At 53.5% G+C, this 25,989-nt stretch overlaps 2 protein-coding genes across 3 annotated transcripts in view; one reads left to right on the top strand and one right to left on the bottom strand.

Annotated features, from left to right (window-relative positions):
* Window positions 1-5,965, top strand: part of VOPP1 (VOPP1 WW domain binding protein) — a 94,693-nt gene extending 88,728 nt beyond the window's left edge. The window contains exon 5 of the mRNA XM_072955543.1: window positions 3,611-5,965. Within this exon, the coding sequence (XP_072811644.1) occupies window positions 3,611-3,801 (191 nt within the window). The 3' untranslated portion in view covers window positions 3,802-5,965. The remainder of the gene's footprint in view (window positions 1-3,610) is intronic.
* Window positions 5,966-21,653: 15,688 nt separating this feature from the next.
* LANCL2 (LanC like glutathione S-transferase 2) overlaps window positions 21,654-25,989 on the bottom strand; it is a 54,857-nt gene continuing 50,521 nt past the window's right edge. For both annotated transcript variants that reach the window (XM_072955559.1, XM_072955560.1), the window contains exon 9: window positions 21,654-24,026. In XM_072955559.1, coding sequence (XP_072811660.1) covers window positions 23,911-24,026 — 116 coding nt within the window. In that variant the 3' untranslated portion in view covers window positions 21,654-23,910. The remainder of the gene's footprint in view (window positions 24,027-25,989) is intronic.

The raw sequence follows: 25,989 nt of genomic DNA, 5'->3' as shown, positions 1-25,989 counted from the left end.
CATTTTCAAGGAATTAGCTTTCAGAATGACTCCAAATTCATATGGTATCACTGAGACTTTTAAGAAACAGTTCATTTCAGTGCAGCGTAAATTACTACAAAGTACAGAAAGTGACGGAAATCTACCTCGTTTTTTGTAAAGCTACTGCAACTTGGAAACAAACACTAAAATAAAAATCATGTTTAATGAGCATGAATGCAAAAATCCTGGGAAACTGCATTGAATCATATGTCAAAGACACTGCCATGACCAAGCATTGGTCTTCCTACCACGAGAGGAGCTGTTAACATTGTACATTATGTCAGAAAGCAATTATTGGCAGAGGAATCTGGGAAGACGGTGGCGTAGGAAGTTCAAGGCTTCTTCCCCCTCACCTCGACAAAAATGGCACCGGCAGAATTTGTCTGATGTAACTGTTTTGGGACTTGGAGTCTGTTCAAGACGTGCAACTTCCAGGGTAAGGTCTGGAGGGCAGACTGCACTTAACTTTGGTCAGTGTCAGCTCGTGGCACAGTAACACCCCTCCCTCACCCCAGGCCACAAAGGTTTTTCAGTTTTACAAGATGAAGGAAGTTACGGGGATGCATCACGGTGATGGGTTGCACAGGGAGGTAAATGCATTTAATTCCACTAAATTGCATACTTAAAAATGGCTAGCGTGTTTATTTTTTAATTTTATGTTATATATATTTTGCAATAACAAGAATGTTAAAAAAAAGGCAACAAATATCTCAGTAAATGCTGAAGAAGCTGTCGATGAAATTTTATATGTACATTCCTTACCACAACTCTTTCAAAACTAGTAAGGTGGAGGGGTATAACTCAAGTGGCAGAGTGCACGCTTAGCATGCACAAAGTCCTGGGTTCAATCCCCAGTACCTCCTCCAAAATTAAATAAACCTAATTACCCCCCCCACCAAAAAATAAATAAAATAAAATAAAATAAAAAATTTTAAAAATAGTAGAAAAAAATTTAAAAAAAAACAAACTAGTAAGGTGTTATGAGCTAGTAATGTAACTAGCAATGTAGGTCTTTTTCTTGATATAATAAGGCTTACACTGTATGTTCCTTGAACGTCTTTGAAGGCAAGGACCAAGTCCTCAATGATATACACCTTAGTGATACCTCAATGATAAATCAATAATGAACTATGAGAAAGAGAAGTTAAACAACCTCATTTCCGATTGTCTCAAAAAGAATAAAATGCCTAGGAATAAATTTAACCAAGGAAGTGGAAGACATATACAACAAACTGTAAGACACTGATGAAAGAAATCGAAGAAGACACAAATAAGGACAAAGGTATTCCATGTTCATGTTTTGGGAGAATTAATGTTATTAAGGCGTCCGCACTGCCCAAAGCAATCTGCAGATTCAGTGCAGTCCCTGTCAAAATTCCAGTGGCCGTTTTCACAGAACTGGAACCAGTTCTAAAAGATCCCAGGTCGCCAAAACAATCTTCAGAAAGAAGAAGCAAGCTGGAGGTAATGTGGTCCCTGATTTCAAGCCATACTGCATATCTATAATAATCAAAACGTTCACAGCAGCACTATTTACAATAGCCAAGACATGGGAACAGCCTAAATGTCCATCAACAGATGGCTGGATGAAGAAGCTGTGGTATATTTATACGATGGAATACTACGCAGCCATGAAAAAGAATGAAAATTTTCTATTTGTAACAATATGGATGGACTTGGAGGGTATTACGCTAAGTGAAATAAGCCAGACAGAGAAAGACAAATACTGTCTGTCATCACTTGTGTGGGGAATCTGAAAAATAAAATGAATGAATATAACAAAGCAGAAATAGACTCACACATAGAGAACAAGCTAATGGTTAGTTGGTGGGGAGAGGGAGGAGGGAGGGTTAAGACAGGGGTCAGGGATGAAGAGACACAACCACTATGTGTAAAATAAACGCGCCACCAGGAGGAAACATAGCCATTATTCTGTAATAACTTTAAATGGATTGTAACCCATAAAATTTTGAATCAGCATTGTACACCTGAAACTAATATCGTTAATCAACTATACTTCCATTTTAAAATTTCTAAATTAAATTAGAATTTAAAAATACCTATGCCCCCAACCTGCGCCCTTTAGAGCCACCACCTGTCGCCTCTCTGGTCTTCAGCCCTTCCCCCCGAGTGGCTGCTGTCCCGGCAGCTGGGCGTCTGTGCGGGCTTGGCGGGCACAGCCCTGATGTCCTCAAGCCACCGAGGCCCCACGTCTTATCCGATGTGGCTCTTGTCCTGACCGCTCCTCCGCCTTGCGGGCTGCCAGCCCCTCCCCCTCCCCGAACTGGCCCTCTCCCTCTGGGATGTGCCGCGGCTCCTGCCTCAGTGGTCCCCGCTTCCCCCCAGCCTCCTTTCCTTCTCCTCCCCCTCCGTGCTTTGCGTTTCTCCTGCCCTGAGTGTGGGTCTCAGCTGCAGCCCTCCCCCCGGCCACCCCCTGTCCCCACACGCCCTTCCAGGGCCGGGTTGCTGCCACTTGCACACCGAAGGCTCCAGAGCTGCGCGGGCTGCCGCGGGCCCTGCCCTTCCGCCCATCCCCTCTCATGCTTGCTGGGCACCCTTAGTAAGACCAGAAGCCGGCTCTTCCCTCCGTGCGCCTCTTCTCGCTGGGCCCCTGTCCTTCGGTGACACCAGGATCTCTTCCCCGTCCCCCCCATTTCCTCGCTCATATTCCAAGGCTTCCATTGTGTCTCCCCTGGACCCTTACAGTAGCCTCTTGTGTTAATCTTGAACTTCTTATTTGTATGAAATAGAACGGGATCCAGAGATACATCAAGTGTCACCTCCGCCCTTGAGAAGCTCCTGGCCGTGGCGGCCATAGGCCCGCAGACACACATGTCACACACACACACACACATAGTTGGGGCTAGATTTGGGGCAGGGTGACCACACTGTTTCCTCTCGTCACCGGCTGGCCTGCGACAAGGGTTGGCCCGCATCCTGCAGCCTCTCCCCAGGACAAGAGCATCTTCCTTCTGCAGCGTCCAGGGCAGGCAGGCAGTCCCCGGGCGCGTCAACCCGTCCGGCCCGCTGGCATCGGGCCCCGTAGGCTGTCTCCCTGCCTGGGAACGGGGCTCACCTGGAGGACAGGTAATCTGCCCTGAGCACCTGCCATACCAGCAGGTGGGGATGGAGATCCTGCTTCAGCACACTGTTCTCAGAAGGCTCGTGGAGGTTCCGGGGATGATTGCGGCTGAGAGGCAGAAACCCAGGGTCTTCTTAACTGGCTGACCTTCCCGTGCCCCGGGTTTCTTGGCTGCAAGTTCTGCGCAGCCCTCTGCTGGTGCGCCTCCCCAGGTCTCGGCCAAGATGCCCTGGTGTGTCCCTCGGCTGCGGGCTGACCCCCGCCACCCCTGATCCTGGTGAAGCCCCGTCACCAGGCACCGTCGTGCTGCCCAGCAGTCTGCACCCCTTCGCCCGCGACCTGCGCCCAGGTGCCCACCGTGGCTGGGGGCCTCGGCCCCGGACACACGTCAGCCAAGGGCGCACCCGGGGCGGTGGTCCCCCCGGCCGCCCGCTGGCGGTGACGGGCGGTGATGGGTGGTGGGACTTTGCCGCTGCGCTCACGTCTGTCTGCTTGCCTGTCTTTCAGGAGCCCAGCAGCTGGGGCTGCCCTATTACACCGACCCCGGAGGACCAGGCATGAATCCTGCGGGGAACCCCGCGGCGATGGCGTTCCAGGTCCAGCCCAGCTCGCCCCAGGGAAGCTCGGCCTACCCGCCGCCCCCCTCTTACTGCAACACGCCCCCGCCCCCGTATGAGCAGGTGGTGAAGGACAAGTAGGGGGGCCTCCTGGCGCCTGCCTGTGCGCTGGGCCCGGGAGGCAGGGAGGGCTGTTGTCCCTCGCTCCCCATCCGCGCTCACTCCCAGGAACGGCCTTGTGAGCCACTGAGGGCGACTTCTCTGCTATCTTCAAAGCACGCCCAGCCTCCCCTCAAGTTTTCCTCGGAGGACCAGCATCCGAATCCACCCACCCCCGTCTCCTCTGTTGCTCCTGTTCCCGACGTGATCTGTGCTCCGGCCGCGCGGACGGTCCCGAGGGGTGACACCCTGGGGTGGCCTGCCCAGATCCTCAGGAGAGAGAGCAGGTCGGAGGCCCGGCGGGACACGTGCGGCTGAGTGATGCTGGGGGGGGGGGCGGGCGCCCAGCCCGGGGCTTCCTCCCACCCCGGGAGGCCCTGCGCCCGGCAGGCTGCTCGCTGAAGTCAGCCCCCCACCCCAAGTCACTGTCCCAGCCCCTTGTCCCGTCAGCCTTCCTCTTCAAAAAGCTGTTAGAGATGCAGTGGGTGGAGAAGCGGCCTCTCAGCACCTTTCCATCCCCTCTCACTTGCTAAAGCCGAGGGAGGCCGCCCTGTGCACACCCAGCCCTGGGGAGCATCGCGTCTGCTGTCCCCGCGGGGAGCTGAGCAAGAGGAATCAGGCCCAGCGGGATGTCTGTAGTTACTTGAAAATCACTAAGGAAAGTTATTTAAATTCATGGGAAATTGCCCCCGGTCTCAAACCGGGTCGTTGCATTTTATGAGTTCTTGGTCTGACCTGGGGAGGGAAAAAATGTGCCCCCCCACCCCCGCCCCATTGTTAGTGGGTCCTTTGAGGTCAGGCTCACGGGCGCCAGCCTGCAGTGCTCCGGTCTGTGATGGTGACCAGATGTCTGTGCCCTGACATCAGGCAGCTCCGATGGTGGGTCTTGCTGGACACTTTCCAAGCAGGCACATCCGGCTGGGAGCCACACTGGCCCTTGGACAGAGGCGGCGTAGGAGCCTGGGTGTCTGACCTCAGCAGGTGTGCGCTGGGCTCTGAACAGGAGGAGTTTGCTAAGGAAAAGAACGCAAAACCCCAGGGCTGCAGAGACGGAGCTCTTCAAAAAGAACAGAATAGATCTCACTGGTGGGCTGATCAAAATGAGCACCAAGATGTGGTTGGAGCCGCCAGCCCCGGCCCGGGAGCCCCCTCACCCTGGGATCACAGGTCGTCAGTGGGCCGGGGTCCTGCCCCCCTGCATAGGTAGTAATGCCCGTGACCGTGGCTCTAAACCCAGATTGAGACCTGCCCAGTCAGGTATAGGGGATCAAAGGGCACAGCCAAGACAGGAAGGTCCCTGTGTGTGTGGTGGGGAGATGGAGGGGTGCAGCGGGGGGGCGCTTTTTGAAATGAACTAATCAGAGCCTCTTGAGAAGTTGTCAGTCACTGAACTTGAGCTGGAGTGGGCCCTGCCTTCGTTCCCACGGCCCCCGGCTTGGTGTCCCTGGTCTATGGGGGACGAGTGAGGAGTCAGGATGGGGCCACCGAGACTTCCCTTTCCTGAGGATGGAGAGTCCAGGAGCCTCCCAGGGGCCCCGGAGAGCTGCCGCCGGTGTCTCCGACCACCCGCATGTGACCTCTGAGCTCCTGCCCCCACACTCCAGTCCTTGATGGGACAAGATCACAAAGCACAACACTGGCTGTTTACAGCCAAGAGCAGCCCCGTGGCTCCCTGAGTTCCCTCCTGTAGGGCGTCCGTTTTGCATTTTCAACATCACCTTCTCCCTTTTACTGTCTTGATAACGAAGCACACGCAGAACTGCCCCCTGGATTGGATCTTTGCGGCTGGACAGACGCCCACATGCCCGGGACTAAATTCTGTTTATCTTTTTGATAGCACATGCTTTTAAGAGACTGGATGGTGCCGGTGGCACTCACCACTTTTATATTCATGTTTGTGTGAGAGAAGTTCTGTGTCCCCTTGACCCTGGCTGAGAACGGTGGGCACCTGTGTGTGGAGAGTCCACTTGCGGCGACATCGCCTGCCCACGGGTCCCTCCGCGCTGCGGGGGGGGGGGGCTGTGCCCACGGCTGGGAGCAGATCTGTGCATGTTTCTCCTCTGCAACTTGGCTCATTACTCTTTTCTGTTCTTTTGATAGGGTCCTGTTTCCTATGTATGCAGAATAAAAACAAATTTGGCCACGTGCTCTGACTGTTTTGCTGGGGAGGGGGAGGAGGGGAGAGAGGGAGTTGCAGATAAGGGAGTGGACCCTGAGTTCAGCGGGGTGGGTGATGCGCCCAATCTCAGGAGAACTGGAAATTAGATGCTTTCAAAGAATATAGGGAACTTTTGGTTCGCCAACACATTTCTTTAAATGTGGCTAAGGGAAAAATTATCCAGGGTCAGTAGGAAGATACAGGCATGAATTACGCAAACTCAGAAACTCGCTGACGTTGGTTGACCGGATGTGCCTTCCACAGGGAGGTGATTAAAAATCCAACTGTTTGGTCAGAAACGATCTCTCTCACGGATCCTTTGCTGCTACAATTGGGCTGTTTTAGATGAACCACTAATTGAGATGTTTATAAAGAAGCGTTTTATAATTTGCTGACTTAAAACGGGACGGGAAATCAAGCCAGAGGAGGCCAGGCGGCCCCTGGTGCCACTTCGCACGCCTGCCCTGGACGTGGCTCCCGGTCCTCAGCCTCCCCCGGTGAAACGGGGGCAGGTAGTTTCCAAATCAGAGCTCAAGACTCGAGATGGCAAAGGCGGTGCTCACTTCATCTGTCCCTCCTGAGTTTCACTGAACTCCAAAAAGTCCGTTAATAGCTCTCAAGGCAAAAAAAAAAAAGTGCAAGAAGAGGAAGTGTGAGTAATTTCCAAACTAGAAGACAGCAGGTGGCGTTGACTGATGGAGCTGGAAATGTGTGGAGGAGGGGGGTGGGGAGACCCCAGGGCCCAGCAGGCGAGCGAGCAGCAGTGGCTGTGGGCAGGAGGCTGGGTGGCAGGGTGGCCGGCTGATGGTTGTTCTGGATGACGCGGAGGGAGGGTGGGTTCCATCCTGCTCCCATGTCAGCGGGGCGGTGGGCGGTGGGAGTCCGTGCCCCCGAGCCCACCTTTTCACAAAGCGGGTGCTCTGCGTGGTGAGGTGCTGGGAGGTGGGCTGTTGGCATCAGCATTCAATTTAAAAGCCGGGCCAGCGTTTTTTAGTGCATCAGCCAGCTAAGGCCTGCATAGCCTGAGCTGCCACAGCCCCCGGAGCTGGGCCAAGATTGCAGGGAGTTTCCAGAAACTCAGGGTCTGGGCGACACCACGACCCAGCCACCAGCGCCAGCCGTCCCTTCCTCCCAAGCTTTCTCCGACACCAAAGGAAGGAGGCTCAGCCCAGCTTCCTTCCGACCAGCCTTTCGCCCCCATCACCCCAGCTTCTCCCAGCTGAAATAATCCTTAATAGTCTGAGCTCCCAACTTCCAATATTCTTTGAGTGCCAAGGAGGAGAGCACAAAGCAGATGTGAGGGCAGCCCCTGCAAATGTCACTGTCCCTTGTGACACCAGGGTGAGCCCTGGGCTCTGGGTCTGCTGTTCGCTGGCTCTGCGTCATCAGGCACGTTATGGACACTCAACAGCGTTGGAAACCCTGTTCTCCCTCATTCCACGTTCCCCGGAGCAAGAGAGACTGAAGCCAAGTGGGAGAGAGACTCCCGCCCGATGCTTTGTCCATCAGGGGATGCATCTTCCGTGCATTCACCATCTCAGGCCATGAGCGTGTGAAGACGGAAGCCAAGGGGGTCCCATGCACCCCAACGTCACCATACTGGCTTGAAATGTTGGCGGGTGCTGCTCAGCAGAGGGCACTGAGCCAATCAGAGCTCAGAAGGAGGACCCTCGCCACCATCTGTCTCCCCACCCTTTATTTATGAAGGATGGACGAGATCTGAGTGCCCCAGAACCAGCCACGAATGACAAGCAATATTTTTTTGTGTGTCATCACATCACTTGTCTGTCCCCCTGACCACAGCTGTATCTTGAGATGCTCCTGCCTCAGACGGGCTGTGCCTGAAGCCTTCCTAAAAACGGCGTGGTGGGTGCAGGGATGATTTTCGACACAGCCCCCCTCCCCGCAACACCCAAGAAGGAGCTGGAGGGTTCCGGCTGGGTCCTGGCGCATCGCCCCACTAGGAGATTAGCGCTCGGACTCCAGCCACGAAGGTCCGGCTCTGCTTCTGGGAGGCAGGACTCCTGTTCCTGTGATGATGGGAGGACAAGGAGGGTCCCGCAGCTTCCTTGCAGCCAAAGCAGGAATGCGGGAGGGCTGCTCGGCAGTCCTGAGGTCCTGAAGCCCCTGGGTCGTGGCTGCAGCAGACCCAGTCCATTAATCATTGCACAGATGGAACAGGAGACTTGACACCCAGCGCGCACCTCCGACAGGTGCCTGGCTCAGCCCTTACCATCACGATCCCTCGTGTTTTTGAGGAAGAAAGGAATTTTTCATCTTGCTTTGCAGTTTACAAGGAGAAATGCTTTTAGGTGTACCTTCTAGACCAAGACTATCCATTAAAAACATAATGTGAACAAAGTATATTAAATGGAACTTAGTTACATTTTTGAAACGGTGAAATTTATTTTAATGATATTTAACCCAATCTATCAAAATGTTATTTCAACTTGTAGCAATATACGGTGTATCAAGAAATGTGACGTCCTTTTTTCCACAGTCTTCCAAATCCAGCGTGGGTTTCATGTTCACGGGCAGGGGCGCCACCTGGAGCAGCTGCATCTCAAGGGCGCGGTCAGTCCACGGCCAGCGGCCACTTCACTGGACAGGGTGGGACGAGACGAGAGCCTGAGAAAATCCTCGGCCCTTATGTTCTGGCTGGTTGCTCGCAAGACCCAGTGAGGTTAGAAGGAAGTTAACTATAAAAAGGTTGAAGGTCAAGTTCAACCTCACCCGTGACACAAGTCTGCAACTTTTAGGGAACCTAAATCAAACATCTGGTACCGCAGATTCTGTAACAAAACTTGGGTGTTAAAGTAACAAGCCACGTCTCGGGAGGCGGCACAGGGGACAGTGGGAGGGTGACAGCATCCCCTGAGGGCAGAGTCGGGCGGGTGGGAGGGCCCTCTGCTCTCCTCCGCTCTTCTCTGCGCTCCCCTGGGGAGATGCCAAGCCCGGGACCCTCCTTCCAGATGGCCTGGCCTCTCCCAGAGATGAGGGGGAGCCGGGAGGGTCTGTGCGTCTGGTCCTCAAGCACCAAAAGGCCCCGGTGCCGGGAAAGTGTGGGTCAGTTCTGGGGAGCCCTGGGGAGGTAGGTGCGCGCCTTGCTTGGGTCCATGGGGGTCCCGCAGCGCTGGGATGGCGCTCTGTGTGTGCTGACCTTGGACGTCAGCTCCCCCTTCCCACCTTCTGCTCCCGCTCTCGCCATCCTCCGCTCCCCGCCGCCCTGGGTTGGGGTGAAGGCCCGGCTGTGCGCTCGCCCGGGGGCCGGATGGGCACGGAGGGGACCGCGCGCACACGTCGGTGGCCGTGCCGGACGCCCCGCCTCGGTGGCGCATGCGGGGTCCTAGAGAGACACGACTCCCGAGTTGCTTCCACGAATGGGGTCACAAAGCTCCTATTTCCCCATTGAGAAAGTGGGGCCACGGAGGTGCCCAGGGGTGTGATGCGGGCTGGACAATGACGCACAGGCCAGCCCCACGCTGAGACCTGGCACCCGGGACGTGGCTTCTGGTCCCAGATCACCGACTAGATGTAGGACCAGGACCCCAGGACCCGAGATGGGGGCCGGAGCCCCGGCCCCAACGCCAGCCCCGACTTACCAGGCCCCCTACCTTCGCAAAGAGGGTGGGGCGGCCCGAGGGCAACTCCCAGAGGGGACCCTGCGTCCCCCTTCTCAGCAAAGTCCCTGCAGGTGTTCTCAACTCAAAATCAAACCCATGCCTTTATTTTTAATGTAACTGCGAAAGTAATACTCTCATTGCAGAACATGCACAGTGTACAGGATGGAAAGCACAAAGCAAAAGGCAAAAAAAATGGCCCGCGACCCCAGTGCCCCAAGAGTGCAGGTGGACGTGTTTCTGTCGCTTCCTCGGTCCCTTGCTCTGACGCCACCCACCGCAGGATCTTTCGTAGCCCTGTTTTTCTCTAGCATTTTTCCTGGCATTTAAATATTCTCCGGCCCCTTCCCTGCAAAGGTTAAACAGCATCTCGGCATAAGGCTGCTCTGCAGTTGATCAAATGTGGGGATCGTTCCATTTTTTCAGTTTGAAATAACAAAGCAGTCCACACACAGAATAAGGAGTGTTAACTTTTGCATAAGGTGGGTGGGCGGGGTGGGGCCGGGCGGGCAGTGGAGGGGGCGCCGCGGGGGACTGGTGTCCCCCTGCAACTCCTGCAAAGCCCTTGATGCGCTCCCTCCCTGGCACCCGGAGGCCAGTGGAGGACCCCCTGGGCTGTGGAAGATGGAGACGAGCTCTGGACGACTGCCCGGGGCTCAGAGCGCCTGCAAACTGCAGGATGGTGGCTCCAGTAAAAAAATCAACCTTTACTGTGGTGTCTCACAGTGTGTTGGCATCCCTGTGGGTGATGCAGACCAAATACAATAGTAAGATGGACACACATCCACTCTTAGGACACCGAACTGGGACCCCTGTGAATCTGCCTCGTGGCACCTCCCACCATCACCTATTTTGTATTTACAATCCCCCCTGCTTTTCCACATAATTTTACTTTGACTTTTAACTTCATGCTATTAGTGCATTTCTCCAACTTGCTCTTTCTGCAAAAGTTGTTGCTAATTTTTGCCTGTTAGGAGTAACGCTGTGCTGAGCACGCATATGACCGTTTTTTTTTTAATGTTCATTCACGTTTATTTTCTCAGAATAAAATCTTAGATTTAAATTGCTGAGTCAAAGCATTTTTATGTACTATTTTTTTAAAAGCTTTGGACACATATTTCCATGAGGAAGATTATACTGGCGTGTGCCACCAGCCTTTGCCGACACTGCATGTGATCATCAGTCCATGTGTAACCGCCAACTTGAAGAGGAAGGGGAAGCCCATTTTTGTTCGATTTGCATCATTTATTACATGAATGTCTCACCATCTGTGGGAAACACCTTCCTGAAGGGTGTGTGGTTGGCAGGACCAGAGCTGGCAAGACCAGGCTCTCAGAAAAGAGATGGTTGGGGGGGAATATGAAATATAGCATTAAATATCTATTTATGAAATAGATATGAAACATAGCAGTGTATACAGCATTAAGTATATAGATATATGAAATATAGCATTAAATTGTATTATACTTACATCCAGAACTCTAATTCAAGAAGACACCTGCACCCCAGTGTTCACAGCAGCACTATTTACAATAGTCAAGACATGGAAACAGCCTAAATGTCCACCGACAGATGACTGGATAAAGAAGATGTGGTATATGTATACAATGGACTACTACTCAGCCATGAAAAAGGATAAAACAATGCCATTTGTAGAAACATGAATATCCCTGGAGAATGTCATTCTAAGTGAAGTAAGCCAGAAAGAAAAAGAAAAGTACCCTATGAGATCGCTCATATGTGGAATCTCAAAATAAAAGAAGATAAATGAACTTATATATAAAACAGAAACAGACTCACAGACATAGAATACAGACTTGTGGTTGCTGGGGGGAGGGAGGTGGGAAGGGATAAACTGGGAGTTCGAAATTTGCAGATACTGACTGGTATATATAAAATAGATAAACAAGTTTATACTGTAGGGCACAGGGAACTATATTCAATATCTTGTAGTAGCTCATGGTGAAAAAGAATATGAAAATGAATATATGTATGTTCATGTAGGACCGAAGCATTGACACAACATTGTAAACTGACCATTACTCAATTTTTACGATGTATTATAATAAATGTTCTGTAAGCGGTCCCCTCCCCGGAGAGCTGTGGGCACAAGCAGGCTGCTCCTCCCCTGAACGTCCTTCTTCAGTTCATTACTCAGGTGGCAGTGTCACTGTCTGGGCCACCCTGCCCCTGCTCGCTGAGGACACACACATCCTACTCTTGCAGTGTTTGAACCAGCCCAGACCCAGGCAGCATCCGAGTCCCCTTCGCTCTCCTCAGTGAACGCGCCTCGCTAGTCACGTGCGCTGGAGCACAACGGCATCTCGGCTGCTTACTTCCTGGGTGACCCTGGGTGGGATATTTCACACTCTGAGCATCAGCTTCCTCGTCTGACCCATGAGATGGGAACACCTCCACTGCTGCTTGGTTTATCCGGCCCTCATCCCTTCCCTATATCTTCTCCAGAAGCCAGGAGGGCTGCACCACATGTGCATTTCCCCAGTCTCTTTGCAACAGGGGTGCAGGCTTGGCCAATGACAGATACTATAGAAGTTACTCGGGCCTCTGGGAAAGACTTTTGTCATAAACCAGAGTTGCTGGCACTGCCACGTTCGGGTTCACCCTGCTTGGATCATTGATGTGATGTCTGGTGCTGCAGCAGCTACCCTGTGAGCATGATGGAAAAACCAAGGTGATCGCAGATAGATACCAGCTTTCACAGGGTTGAGCTGCTTAACTGGTGAACCAGTTCTAGGTTTCTTATTACCAGAAAAAAATTCATTCCTGTTAAGTAGAGATTTTCTGTAAGTAAGCTTCCTCATCAGGTGGTTGCGAGAAATATGTGAAGCCATTTTTTTAAGGACGAAATACAGTGCTTAACACTGACAACTACTCAATAGAAAGAATTGTGTGGTTATTAGTAGCAGTGTTGGTACCAACCGACTAGCATCAGTGACCTTGGGCAAGTCTTGAACCTCTGTGGGCCTCAGTTCCCTCAGATGTTTATAAAATAACATCAAAGTTCCCTCTCAGCTCTAAAATTCTTTTATTTTTATTTTCCCTAGAAATATTTTCCATCACAGGATGTGGGATCCCGGCGGCAGGACCAGAGAAGGATGTGTTGGGGGGGGTGGCGCGTGACACTGCCAGTTATGCGTGCAGTTTACAAGTCCCTCAGGGCCCCTGGGACTCCCAGCATCCTGGACGCTCTTCCCGGAGCGTGTGTGATGCAGTGTGGAGCCACAAACGTCACCGAAGGAGCAGTCATGCCAAAAATGTCCAACGTGGGTGTCATGGCATCGGGAGCAGTGTTATCCAGCCAATTTTTATGATGAAGGGAACATCTGCACTGCCCAGTATGGTGGCCCCTGGCTACAGGTGGATACTGGGCACTTGAAATGAAGCTGGGAAGATCAGGAACTGCGTTTAAAAATTTAAGTCAATCTCAGGATGGAGGGCAGAGGTCAAGTGGTAGAGGGCATGCTTAGTGTGCACAAGGTCATGGGTTCAATCCCCAGTGCCTCCTCTAAAAAAATAAGTTAATAAACCTAATTGCCTCCTACCCCCCAAAAACAAATTTTAAAATAATACAATAATAAATAAAATATATATTTTTTAAGTTCATGGGTTCAATCCCCAGTGCCTCCTCTAAAAAAAAGTTAATAAACCTAATTGCATCCTACCCCCCAAACAAAAAAGAATTTAAAAATAATAATAAATAAAAAATTTTTAAGTTAATCTCCATTAAACTAACTTAAATTCAGATACTCATCTGTGGCTCGTGGTCAGAGTTCAAACCTCACCTCCAAGTTACAGGAAGGGGGAGACGGCAGAACACGTCCCCAGTGGGGAAAGAATCAGACGAACCCATGGGGTGGTTTTATAACATGACAGCCCTAGAGTCCCCAGAAAGTCAGTGTCATTAAAAGCAAAACCAAACAGCAGGTGAGGCGGGGACTGTCCCAGGTTAGAAGAGATTAACAAAAGCATAGATCAGGAAACTGGATTGGATCCCAGTTGGAAACAACAGCAGAGACTTTAAAGCGTCCCTGGGTCCGCGGGGGGCACCGGGCATGGGCTGGGGGCCCCGTCGTGTTGCAGAATTCTTGCTCGTTTCCTGAGGGGTGACCCCGTGCTTGTGATGACAGTGGCATGTTATTATTTCTAGAAGATGCACAGTGAAGTCTGAGTCACTATGCCGGCAACTTTGTAAATGATGCAGCAGGTGTGTGGGGGGGTGTGTGCAGAGAGGCGGGGAGAGAGAGAGAAGGTAGAAGCGATCAGGGAAATGTTTCTAAAATAGTCCTGTCACGCATAATACTTCTTCCAAGAAAGCAGATGCACTTAGTAATCTAAGTGTCTTAGGAGAGGTTTCCAGGAAGAGCGTCCAGGATGCTCTCTGCCGGCTGCCCGCTCTTTACAGTGAAACAGGGGACAGAGCAGCTCAGAGAGGCTGCTACACACAGAGGAGCCAGGACTGCTGGCTCTGGAAATTCGCGGACCCCCAGATGCATATGATGCTAAAATGAAGCCGTGGCTTCCGGGCAAAGGCAGAACCCAGGGGCTGTCTGGGGAATATGGTACAAAGGCGATTCAGTTTTGTTAAGAGAAAACTCCAGGGTCGTGCCTTAGACAACCGTCCGGATTTTAAAACAGCTGTGCTGCTCTGCAGCCCGGAGCTGCTGCCGCCGCGGGGTGAGCGTCTGGGGGGCCCGGGGAGGGGCTGAGTGTGTCTCCTCGGGTGCAGGGATGTGACTCATGCAGCCAGCCTCCAAGGTGGCCTTCGAGGTCCCCGCCTCCTGCCACCTGTGCCTCGTGCAGACCTTCCCCTCTGAACACAGTGTCGCAGAAACGGTGTCTGGCCGGAGCACGCTGACCCTGGGCTCCCCTTGCTCGGGGGGATCCAGCGGCCCTGGCATCTGGCCTCTCAGGCCCACGTGGAGAGTGTGGTCAGCCCCCGCCAGCCCCACATTCATGTCCTTCCCAGACCCTCAGGATGTGACCTTAATTGGAAATAAGTTCTTTGCAGACGACATTAGTTAAGATGCGGCCATCCTGCGTAGCGTGGTGTCCTCAGGGAGACCGGAGAAGGGGCACAGAAACACACACGTGTGAAGATGGAGGCAGAGCCTGGGGCGACGTGTCCGCACGGCAGGTGCTCAGTACAGTGGCAGCCCCCGGAGCTATGAGAAAGGCACGGACTGCATCCTCCCCTGGATCCTCAGACAGCACGGCCCCGCTGACACCTTCCTTCCAGATCTCCAGCCATGAGAACTGAGAGAATAAATCTTGTTTCAAGCCACCCAGAAGGTGAGACTTTGTATGGTGGCCCCCGGAAATGAACCGAGAGATGCGCTGAGCCCTCCTGCCCGGAACACCGGCTCGCCAGCCAGGGGGGTGCCCGTCTGGGACATCTTCCTCCAGCTGCACGGGACGCCTTCTCTGCAACGTCACGACAGCCCCTGAGCCCCAAATGCCAGCCAAGGGGCTTTTCAATTTCTGTCCCACAGAAACAGGATTTTAACTGAATTTCGGGGTAGCGTGGCACACAGCTAAGATTAACACGGCAAGGATCTTGGGGGAAGGCCATGCGTAGCCTTGAATGAATGAATACATTCACTTCTTTATTTTAATAATTTATTGACTCCGGTCGAGAGCTATGGTGATGGTTTGGAGGCTTGTCCTGAGCAATCAGTTTAAAGATGATCAGACTGAAAATGTGATGCGGGAAACGGTGTGGCCTTCAGGGTGGTGGAAAGAGCACGGTTCCACGTCACGGGGCGTGAGCCCCGAGCACCTCACAGCCCGCCTTCCCCAGAGCACCCTCCTCGTCCCCCGTCCCTCCCACAACTCAGGGCCCTCCTTTCAGCCCATCCTGCCCAACACGACTGCAGGTCAGAGCCCTGCTTTTCCAGCGTTCTTCCCAGACCACCGGAGACCCATGGTTCCAGCCTCAATTAGAGGAAACTGCAAAAAACACCGAAGAACAGAGACTAGGATAATGAACTCCTAGGCACCCATCACTAATCGTCAACAATTTTGACAATTTTGAGCTCATGGCCAGTTTTATTGGCTCAGTCTCTCCTCCTTCTGGCCCTTCCCTGAATTACTCTGAAGCAAATCCCAAACATGGATTTCATCCCCAAATATTGCAGCGTGGAGTGTTCACCACACAGTTACGACCAACAGTAATTCTTCAGTATCTTTAAAAATCGAATCAGTGTTTCCATTTCTCTTGTCTTGCAGGTTTTTTAAAAAATCATCTACAGTGACATCACGATACTGATTCTTGTATCTCTTTGGATCCCTAAGTTTCCTCTCCATTTCTTTTTATCCTTTTGTTGTTTCCCTGTAAAAGAAGCCAGGTGGCTTTCCTTGCAGGTTTAGCCACCGTCTGGGACTTGCTGATCGCATCTCCACCGTCACAGCGACTCAAGTATCTCCACGATATTTGGGTTTCTTGCAAACTGGTACGTAGAGAAGTTCGATCAGATTCAGGCTTCGTTTTGTTTTGTGAGTTTTATTTGGAAGGGCGACCGCGGAGGTGGCAGTGTGTATTTCCATCAGGAGGGACACAATGCCTGCATGTCTCGATTGTCCCTGCCTAGACTAACTAATTAGGGGCAATGCTGTACCATTTACATTCCTTTATTCCTTCAAGTGTATCCTAGGCTGAAACAGGCAGTCATCCCTGTTCAAACAGAGTATGCAACAAGCATCCTTAAGCTCCCGTGCACGACTTAATGCTTAGGTCCTGAGCACATCTTTGGGCGGCTGCTCTGAGCATCCTGTCCACGGCGCTGACCATGACATTACTCTCCTGCGCATTCTAATGGTGTATCTCCCTCCCCTCCCCTCTCAGTGAGAATGGAAATTAGCTCCGTTTTTTATCCGTGACCTTGAAATGACCCATAGATCTGGGTCTGGCTGAATCTCTGCCCCACACTCGGGAGTCCTGTCCCCTTGGGCAGCCCTTCCCACCCCCGAGTCGCCTCCTATAAGACGTGGCTGCGCACAGGCTTCCCTAAGGGTCATCGCACGCGAGGAAGGAGGCGCGCTCAAGCCATTAAACGTATGCGGGCCTAGAATAAACGTGCGGAGACTCCCTGTCGCTCTGTCCCTCGCGTGGTTACTGGGGACATTACCGGGAACTCCAAAATGTGCTGGTTTTACTTCTATTCATTTTTTTGTTGAAGTATAGTTGACTTATAACAATCTATTAGTTTCAGGTGTACAACACAGTGACTCCATTATTTCAATAGGTCGCACTTCACGTAGAGTTAGTAATAAAAATATTAATAGAAGACGCTGGGGGTGTCCGTGCTGACGTGGGGAGGCCAGCGCCCCCCAGAAGCCGGCCTTGGGGCCCTGGAAGGATCAGGGGCGCTGCAGCAGAGGCAGGAAGCACCGAGGACGCTGTCCCACCGTGGCCCCGCGGTGACGCCCGCACACCCGTTTCATTATCACAGACTTTTTTCCCTAAAAAATGACCTGATGTCAGTTACTTCTTCCCTAATTGGACAGTGAACGTGGCACTGGGCACCTGCACTGTGCTGGGCGCTTTCCTGGGCTGTCTGACGTGAGCCCCCCCATCAACCCTGTGGGGCGGCAGGGACAGAGGCAGAGGGTCCAGACTGGAACCCGGAGGGCCTGGTGTCCGGGCCCATTCTTGTCCCTTTGCCCCCCCAGGGCACTTAACTCCCGGCTTCTGCCCGGCGTGGGAGGCAGGCCCGTGGCTGCGGGCTGACAGCCGTCCGGCTGGAGGGGCAGCGGGCGGGTGGTTGGGGTTTGGCCGCTGCGGGCCCCCCTCCTCTCTGTGCCCGCCTGGCCGGCCGCCTCGGTACTGGTCTCCGTGACCTTCAAGCACTGCTCCTCCAGACACGGCACGTACCTGCGATGGCCAAACAACTGAGAAACGAGGCTGTTTGGCAGACACTTCACGTTTGTCATTTGTGGATTTCCTATCTGACAAAAATAGGCAGACTTCCTACGTGGGACCAGATCAAAAATAAGGTGGTAGTAAGAGAATTCAGTGTGAAAACAGTTCAGAAAAGCACCACACACACAGCCCTCCCTAGACCCTGTTTCAGCACACGGCGGGGCCGTGGATCAGCGGTGTCGGGGAGGCTGGGGACGCGATGCCTGGGGTGCCCCGCGGCGCTCAGCCCAGCTCGGGAGGAGCCCCAGGAAGATGAGGGAGACGAAGGCCCTCGGGCCACACCCAGGCCTTCGAACCTGGCCAGAAGCTGGGGGCTGGGCACCGGGGGCCCCCCCTGAGGCCGGTGAGCGGCCTGCCCCCCAGGGGATGCCCAGAGAGCATGAAGTCAGCGGGGAGGAAACAGCCACACGGTGAGGAGGCCCCAAAGCAGATGAGAGGGGGGCCAGTGACTGAGCAGAGGGGGCCCTGAGCCCAAAGCAAGAAGGGCGGGAGCCCCCAGGCAGCCTCTGGGGGCAGGGAGGCCAGGCCCACGCCCCCTCAGACACCAGATGCCTCTCCACCCGCCCAGCAGCGTCACGGCCTCCTCCCCTCCTCTGCCAAACCGGGGCCTTCTTTTCTGGAAAGCGTTCTGGTCTCTGGCCTGGAGGACAGTGGATCTAGGTGAAGGTGGCAGTGCCATCCGTGACGGTGGCTGTCCAGCTGTCTTCCTCACAGGGTCCCTCCTGCCGCCTGCAGGCGGGGACCGGGGACCGGGGTGGGGGGGCCTCAGCAGGGACTGATGCCAGCGCTTCACGGACCGAAGGCCCCGCCAGCTCCCACACGCGGACCGGCATCCCCAGCCGGCGTCCGCAGCACGGAACCAGCGGGCCCTCTGATGCGAAAGATAAAAACTGCAGCCCGCACGCAGGAAAAGCAATTCAGATCAACTAAAAAGCATGCTGGACGCGGCCGGCACGGCAGACCAGCCCTTCTGAGTGCCCGGAGGAACCAGGAAGGCAGCCAGAGGATGCTGTCCTCACGCAGGGGTGCCCGGGGCAGCGTCAGGGCCAGCCTGGCACCGGCCAGGGGACAAACCCCCGGGCCCCGCCCCAGACCAAGGGAATCAGACACTTGCCCAGCAATGGCATCTCAACAAACCCTCCGGGGAGGGGACCCCCGGCCTCTGAGCCGCTCGTGCCCTCCCCCACTCCCCCCAGGATGGCACCCCCACTTCCTCTCCTCTCCGTCAGCCTCCCTCCCCCTCCTCCACCTCCCCAGCATTTGATGCCCGGCTCCCGACTTCATGGAGGACGCCCGCACCCACGCCACCACCCCCCGGCCCGCCCCGCGCCATCTGCCCCCCGGGCTGCTCACACAATCCGGCCGCTGAGCCCAGTGGCCACGTCTCCATCCTCTTCCGTAGCAGGATCGCCTGTAACAGCTGCCGGCTCCCTTCCCTGCCGCAAATGACTCCAGAGGGAGTTTTTCTCCCAGGCTTCCCTCTAAACTCCCCGGTTAGCAGACCCCATGTGCCTAAGCAGACCCCGATCCGCCTGGCTGGCCCCCCAACCTGAGTGGCGGGCTGCGCCCCATCCGCGGCTCGGGCCGAGCACCCCGGAGCCAAGTCCGCCTGCCCTTTCCGCTCCGCACCCAACGGCCAGGAAGCCTCACTGCCTCCGGCTTCAGGACACATCCGGACTCTAACCGTCCTCACCAAGCCCACCAGCCACCTTCCTGGACCAGCCCTCCAGCCTCCTTCCCCCTGCCCGGCATTCTCGCAGGGCGACCCCTTTCCTGCATTAATCAGGTAACGTCCTGCTTTGGCGCAGAAAGTCTGGGAGGCTCTCTACTCCACCCAGAGGAAAAGCCAGACTCCTCGGAACGGCCTTGCCTTCCTGCATCTCCTCCCCGCCAGCCCCTGCCCCTACACACACACCCTCACTCCGCTCCCAAACAGAACAGGCTAAACTAACATCCTCAAAGAGGTAAGACATTGCAACAAGAAACAAGAAGAGAATGTACCCAAAAGATACCCCAAGACCAAGAAAAACTCCCGGAAAGAAGGGAACACACAAGAGGATTGGAAAATGAAGCTGAAATCTCTTGGAAAGGGAAGCAAAAACGGCAGAAGCAGGGGGAAAAAAAACACTAAGAGAGTAATTCAAAAGAAAATTCCGAGAATTGAAACACATGAAGTTCTAGATCGGAAGGGCCTGCCAAGAGGCCAGGACCCGGCTCGTTACTGTGACCAAGTGACAGAGAGAGAAGTTCTACAGCTTGCAAAGCGATCACACCAGAACGCAAGATCGCACGCAAAGAAACCAGGGTCACCGTGGCCGTGAGGTTCTCAGAGGCGACGCTCCTGGAAGCTAGGAGACACATGATGCCTTGAAACTTCACTCGGGAGGTGACCCCCGGTGCAGAATTCTCTGAACCACCTGTGATTTCAGTGTCAGGGCAGAACAGAGACCTCCTTCAGACACGCGAGGTCTCAGGACCTCTAGCTCGGCTGCAGGGAGACGGGCCTCCCTCCTGCTCCTGGAGAGCCTCTGGGGAGGGGACTGCTCATCTCTCTGTCACCTGCCTTGCAGCTCCAGCTGCCAAGCATTAAGCCTCCGATGGCTTTCCCATGGCCTCCGCCAGGAAATGGTCTGAAAAGCTGGCCACATCCGTTTTGGGGGCTGTCTATGGGATGACAGGTGGGCGCTGCTGGGTACCCGTTTTGTTCTCTCAGGCACAACACTTTAAAGAGTGGGGCGAGGTCCCTGTTAACACATGACCAGTGCTGCATCTGACGGGCGATCCTATGAAAGCCGCAAGTCCACCCGGTGCAGAACCGGGACGGTCCCCGGGGGGCACTGAGCAAAGAACAGCCCAGAGGAACGGAGAACCCGGCCTCTCTGAACTTTTTAGATATTGCGTAAGCCTGAAATCGTGGCTCGGTTCCTCCCTCCCCCCTGAAGAACCTTGGGGCAGCCAGGCGCACACACACAAGATGCACACACGGCTGGCTGAAGGCTCGGAGCTGCCAGGCAGAGCAGTGGTTCCAGATGTGGTGATGCTTGGGATCTTGGAGCTGGACAGGTCTGGATTTTCATCTCACCACGGAGGACAGTTCACTTGAATCCTCCCCCTAACCACAGGCGGTTGCCCCGAGGACACAGAAAACCTTTCCAGGAAACCGCGTGCCCAAGTTCAGACCAGTGGTTGAGCTCTGGGGTGAACACACACATCCAGGTTCGAGTCTCCGCTCACGAGCTCCGCTCCACAGGCTCCTTGATGACAGGGACAGCCTGAGGGCATGACGCTGCAGGGCTGGGCTGGCCACACTCACCTGCGGTCCCCTCGCGCCGTGACAGGCCCCGAACGCAGAGGAGCTGTCCCAGGTCCTGCCCCGGGCGGGCTCCCTGGAGCCTGAGCGTCGAGGCCACTCACTGTTGGCACCTGCCTCTCAGCACGCAGCACGAGGCTGGCATGCTGGAGGCGTGCAATGGACGCCTGCTGAATACAGGAACCGAGGAGGGAGCCGCTCAGGGGAGCTGCACGGCACCCCTGGGTGCTGCTCTCGTGAATTTAGCCAACGAAGCAAGAGCTGTGAAATCCCCTTACAGAGTTGTAAGTGGTACGTATGCAATTGCACCGGGTGGTTCGAGGGCCCCTCCCAGCCAGGAAGGCGGGGGGACAGAGGACAGGGCATCCCCCTGGTCTGTTTCCTCCCTTCTGTGCTGGGCACACAGGGGAAGAGGTACTGGGGACAAGTCAGAAGCGTGGCCCTTGGCAAGAACCGTTCGGGTCTGAACACTGCCTGTCCCTCATTCCAGCCGAGACCCCGGGCAAGGCCACCGGCCTTCTCACGTGTCAGACAGTGCCCAGCCCGGGCAGTGCCGTGACCGTGCAAGGCGGCTGGGAGCAGAAAGGCTGTCACACCTGCAAGCTCAAGACAGGCTTCTCTTCTCAGACCACCCAGGTTTTGGAGGGCCTTGGAACCAAAAAAGAAAGTTGTCGTTCTAATGAATTACCTGGTACATCAGACCTGAGCAGCGGCCATATTTTTAAATCTTCAGAACGGTGACCAAAGTTCCTGATTGTCGCTCGCAAAGTCAGGCGCAGGCGAGAACAAACAGAGACCCCACAAGTGTCACCACGGAACCGAAACTTTACTGAGCACCAAACCAGAGAACCCCGCGCACTTCTTGTAGACATCGACTTTCCTTCTTAAAATGGAACAGTGCACACGCATTATTTAAAAAACTCAAGACACATTATCGAGGACACAACCAAATCTTAAGACATCGCTGTGAGATGCTCGGAGATCCGAATTCAAACACCTGCTGGAACTATTCGAGCGGCTTCTGCACACCCTGTCCGGCTGCCTTCAGGGCCTGAGAGCCGGAGCTGGCGTCGGCGGGCTGCCAGTGTCAGGGGCTAGGAAGTGAGTCACTGGGAGTCACAGGCTGCACCTCTGTTAGCAGCATGTGTAAGTAGGCTGTGAATAAACCTTGTAAATAAAATCTCCTCCATGTACCCAACAAGTGCGCTATCTTTCCCTCGGCGTGCCAATCAGAAATTAGTTGAACAAGTATTTTTCATACACAGTGAGATGCTCAGATGACTGGGGGTCACCCTCGCTGCTTCTGCTCAGGAGACACATCAGATGCAAGGCGTCCACGACCCGCCGCCCTCTTGCCGAGCCGGGGTGGTCCCCGGGCAGCCCCACCGGCCTCCCCTGAGAAATGGCAAAGCTGCAAAACCTGTCGCCGAGGCCCCGAGGGCGGCCGTGCGGGGTGTGGCATCAGCAGGGCTCCTCTGTCGGAAGCCCCCTCGGCTTGCTCGGGTCCCGCCTCCGGGTCCCGGGGACCTGGGCTTCCCGAGAGGCACACGGGCAGGCCCAGGGAGCTGGTTACACCACCACCGGGAGGATTTACACCCACCGAAGTCACCACCAACCTCACTTGAACGATCATGTCTCAGAAGCCAGAGTGCATGAAGAGACCCACGGGACAGCATTCGGAAGCTGGGGGTCACACGGGGGGTGTCGCCCCACAAGCAGTGGTCACCAGCGCCCTGAGAACGGCACATGTGCGAAGGAGTCTGTCTCCTACATCCACATCCTTCTTTCTCCTTTGTGGGGGGGGGGACACTACGCCTCACAAATAGAGACCCCCCCTTGTAGATAAGGACCCACCAGAGACCCACCTCGTGCTTCAGCATCGGGCCTCGGCTTGTAAGATGCGAAGTCTGGAGAAACCCTAGACCATCGTGTATCTTGACAACAAAACTCTTCTAAAAACTGAGATCTATACAGTAAAATGCAAACTAATGCCCATTTTTAAAATAAAAAAAGTCAGACAGGATCGCGATGTTCCTGGCTGGAACCTCGTTGCCCACGTGCGTAAATGCAGACCAGCGCTGTGTACTTAACATATTTCACCAACATGCGATTTTTTTTTCATCACCCAAATAGTAGACAAAAAATGAGGACTATCTTCATCCCAAATGTACACTTTGCTAGCTCACCGAATTTTGAAATCAGTTTCACTGGAGGGACATGGGAAGAGCTGAGTGTCTTTCTGTTTATTACCCACCTAGACCTGTGTCCACTGAACTGAATGCTGAGTTAGTGTCGGGAAAAGTGAGGTGCAGCCTGTTTGAATAATATACCCTGAAGGAGGACTGGCCAAGCTTCAGTCACTGCTGCTTGGTTTGCAACGTGGCCGTGGAAAGGCTTCCCTTGAATGTCCCTGGTGTCACGAATCCACTCCCCAGGCCACAAGCTGCCTTGGACTGACCGCGAGGAGAGTCTGGAATTTCACACCAAGACGAGCACAGAAGCCCTGCCTGGTGGCTCCCCACCCTCCACGCCAGCAAAACTTCCCCCCAATCTGTTCCGATTCTGTTCGTTTCTGGAATGGCCTTTCTCTCCTGCTCATCTGCAAGGTACCCGCAGGAAATGTTGAAAAGTCTTACCCCTGGGCCATCACCTTAGGGAATCTTTCTGATACATAAGAGACACCACCCGCCAAGTCCCTGGTTTGCCAACACAGAAAATACCCCACTGTAAGTGTTATATACAGAGAAGCGGCTGCCGTGTGCCCTCATGCACAGCCAGCTCGGGCGCAGGGATGGGAAGGGCTTCCGCCAAGAACAACCTACGCCTACAGACAGCGAACACCGAGACATGCAAACGCTACGGAGGGCCGGGCACGGAGAGGTCGTGTTTGACACCGGTGAGGGGGGCACGGGGACGGGACACCGACGGGGCGGCCCCGCCACTCACGCTGACACAGGGGGCCATGAAGGAGTCTGCCTCCCCCGCTCCTCCCTCTTGCAGGATTCACAGTCAGTTCTGTGTCAGGCACCGAGCAACCCGGCGGCTCCTGGGCCAGCTGGCTCTCTCAGTAGTCTTTCTGCATCTTTGCATCCCTCTGTGAAGAGCCGAGTTCAAATGCTGGGAACCGTGACGTCTCGGGGACCAGGATGTCGGACAGAAAGTGAATGGCGCCGGCCATGCCTGCAACGTAAAATGCAGTCCCTTATGGAAAAGGGTGTGAGGCTGGTGTCCAAAACCAAGTGACTTTTTTTTTTTAATTTTAATTTTGGTTGGATTTTATTTTATGTATTTTTAAACGAGGTACTGGGGATTGAACCCAGGACCTTGTGCATGCAAAGCATGTGCTCTACCACTGAGCTGTACCCTCTCCCCCAACAAAAACCAAGTGACCTTTAATCACTGCCTTTAGCAGAGCTGTAAGGGTGCGGGGAAAAGCGATGAGGACTTTAAAAATAACTTCACACACACAAAAAAAGGAAATCCTTGTATCAGCAGGTAATGACACCAGTTTTCTTCACCACTTATTTTTAAAAATTGGTTTCTAAGCTTTAATCTTGCATCTTGACTCTTTTAAGATGGTTTCACAGAATTGCTAACAAAAACGTTAAGGCATCTATGATAGTTCAACATACAAACCTCCTCTCAGAGCCTTGATGTTTTTGTTCCAAACGAGAAAGTTGCATTTTACACTTAAGGAGGTTTTAAAAATGTTATTTTAAAACGATCTGTTTCTTAGGCTCAGTCCTGCTGGGTCTGCACTCACGTAAAGATAACAAAGTTGCAGAATAGAGAGTAACCTTTGTCTTGTGGAAGGTCTGCAGGGGCACCATGGCCTGGCCCACGGGCACCGCTGCAAGAACACAGGATTCCTGCACCGGGAAGTTTGCAACAACCAACCACAGCCCTTCCCTTTTTTTTTTTTGGTATAAAAGGAGCCTGTGTTCTGACTGGAGCAGGATGGGTCTCCAAGACATGAGTCCCCCGTCCTCTCGGTCTGCCAGCTTTCCCAAAAAAGTCGCTCCTCCCCGCCCCAGCACCTCGTCTCCCGATTTACTGGCCTGTCGTGCAGCGAGCATGAGTTTGGACTCGGTTCCAAGCGCAGCTGTTCTCCCACCTTTGGGCTGTTCCCAGCCTTCCCTGGAAGTTTTTGTTTGGGAAAGGGTTCCAGCAGCATAAAATATCTGAAAACCACTGATCTACTAGAAGTGGCTGGAAGCGGACAGCGACCCCAGCGCCGTCAGGAGGGGCTGCAGAGCTGGCCACGCTGAAAGGACCCCGTGTTCTTGTTTTGGGGGCGGGGCGGCAGGCCTCCCCGAAGGACACCTGGGCAGGAGGGACTCCGCCAGAGAGGGTCACGGGTGCTGCGACCCTGCCAGCCCGGCGGCCTTGACACGTGCCCACCCATCCGACAAGAACCTGGTCGCTGTCTACTGCCAGGCTCTTGGGAGGCACAGCCGAACAGGCGGATGTGGTAACTCCCCTGCCTTTAGGGGCGGACCCTCAGAGACTGTCACCCACTGCGGCTCTACCGTGGCCACCACAAACATGAAGCTATAAACCTGAAAGAACTCCACTCAGAGTTCAGGCATTAACTCTGTTGTATCTGATGCAAATACATTGCATTTTTATGCTACAAAAGACTAAAAACGTTTATTCTGAGAAATATTTTTTCATTATAATTTCTTAGGTATCAAAAGGATCTCATTCTGCCAAAGAGAGTAAGAAATGCTCCATCTTCTGCTCATTTTTCTATTATATGATTAAAATATTATCAATAGCAGAAATAAAACTGCATTATCACAATTTAGACACCAAAAATATAATAATAATAATAATAAAATAATAATAATAAAGGAATAGTACCGAAGCTTTATGCACATAAATTTGACCCCATACGTGAAATGGAGCAATATCTCAAAAATACAAAGTACTAAAACTCATTGAATATGAAACAGGTAACTTGAACAGCCTTATAAACTATTCAACAAATTCAATTTATAAATTCAAAACTCCCGAGAAAGAAAACTCGAAGCCAGGAAGGTTTTCACTGAAGAATTCCATCCTAGCTTTTAAATTGGAATTAGAATTAACACCAATTTTTCCCACCAATTAATACACAATCTGTTTCAGAAAAGAGAGGAGC

This window comes from Vicugna pacos, chromosome 36 (assembly GCF_048564905.1).
Source record: "Vicugna pacos chromosome 36, VicPac4, whole genome shotgun sequence".
Taxonomy (NCBI): Eukaryota; Metazoa; Chordata; class Mammalia; order Artiodactyla; family Camelidae; genus Vicugna; species Vicugna pacos.
The sequence above is the reverse complement of the archived record's forward strand: the minus strand, read 5'-3'. Positions and strand labels throughout refer to the sequence as shown.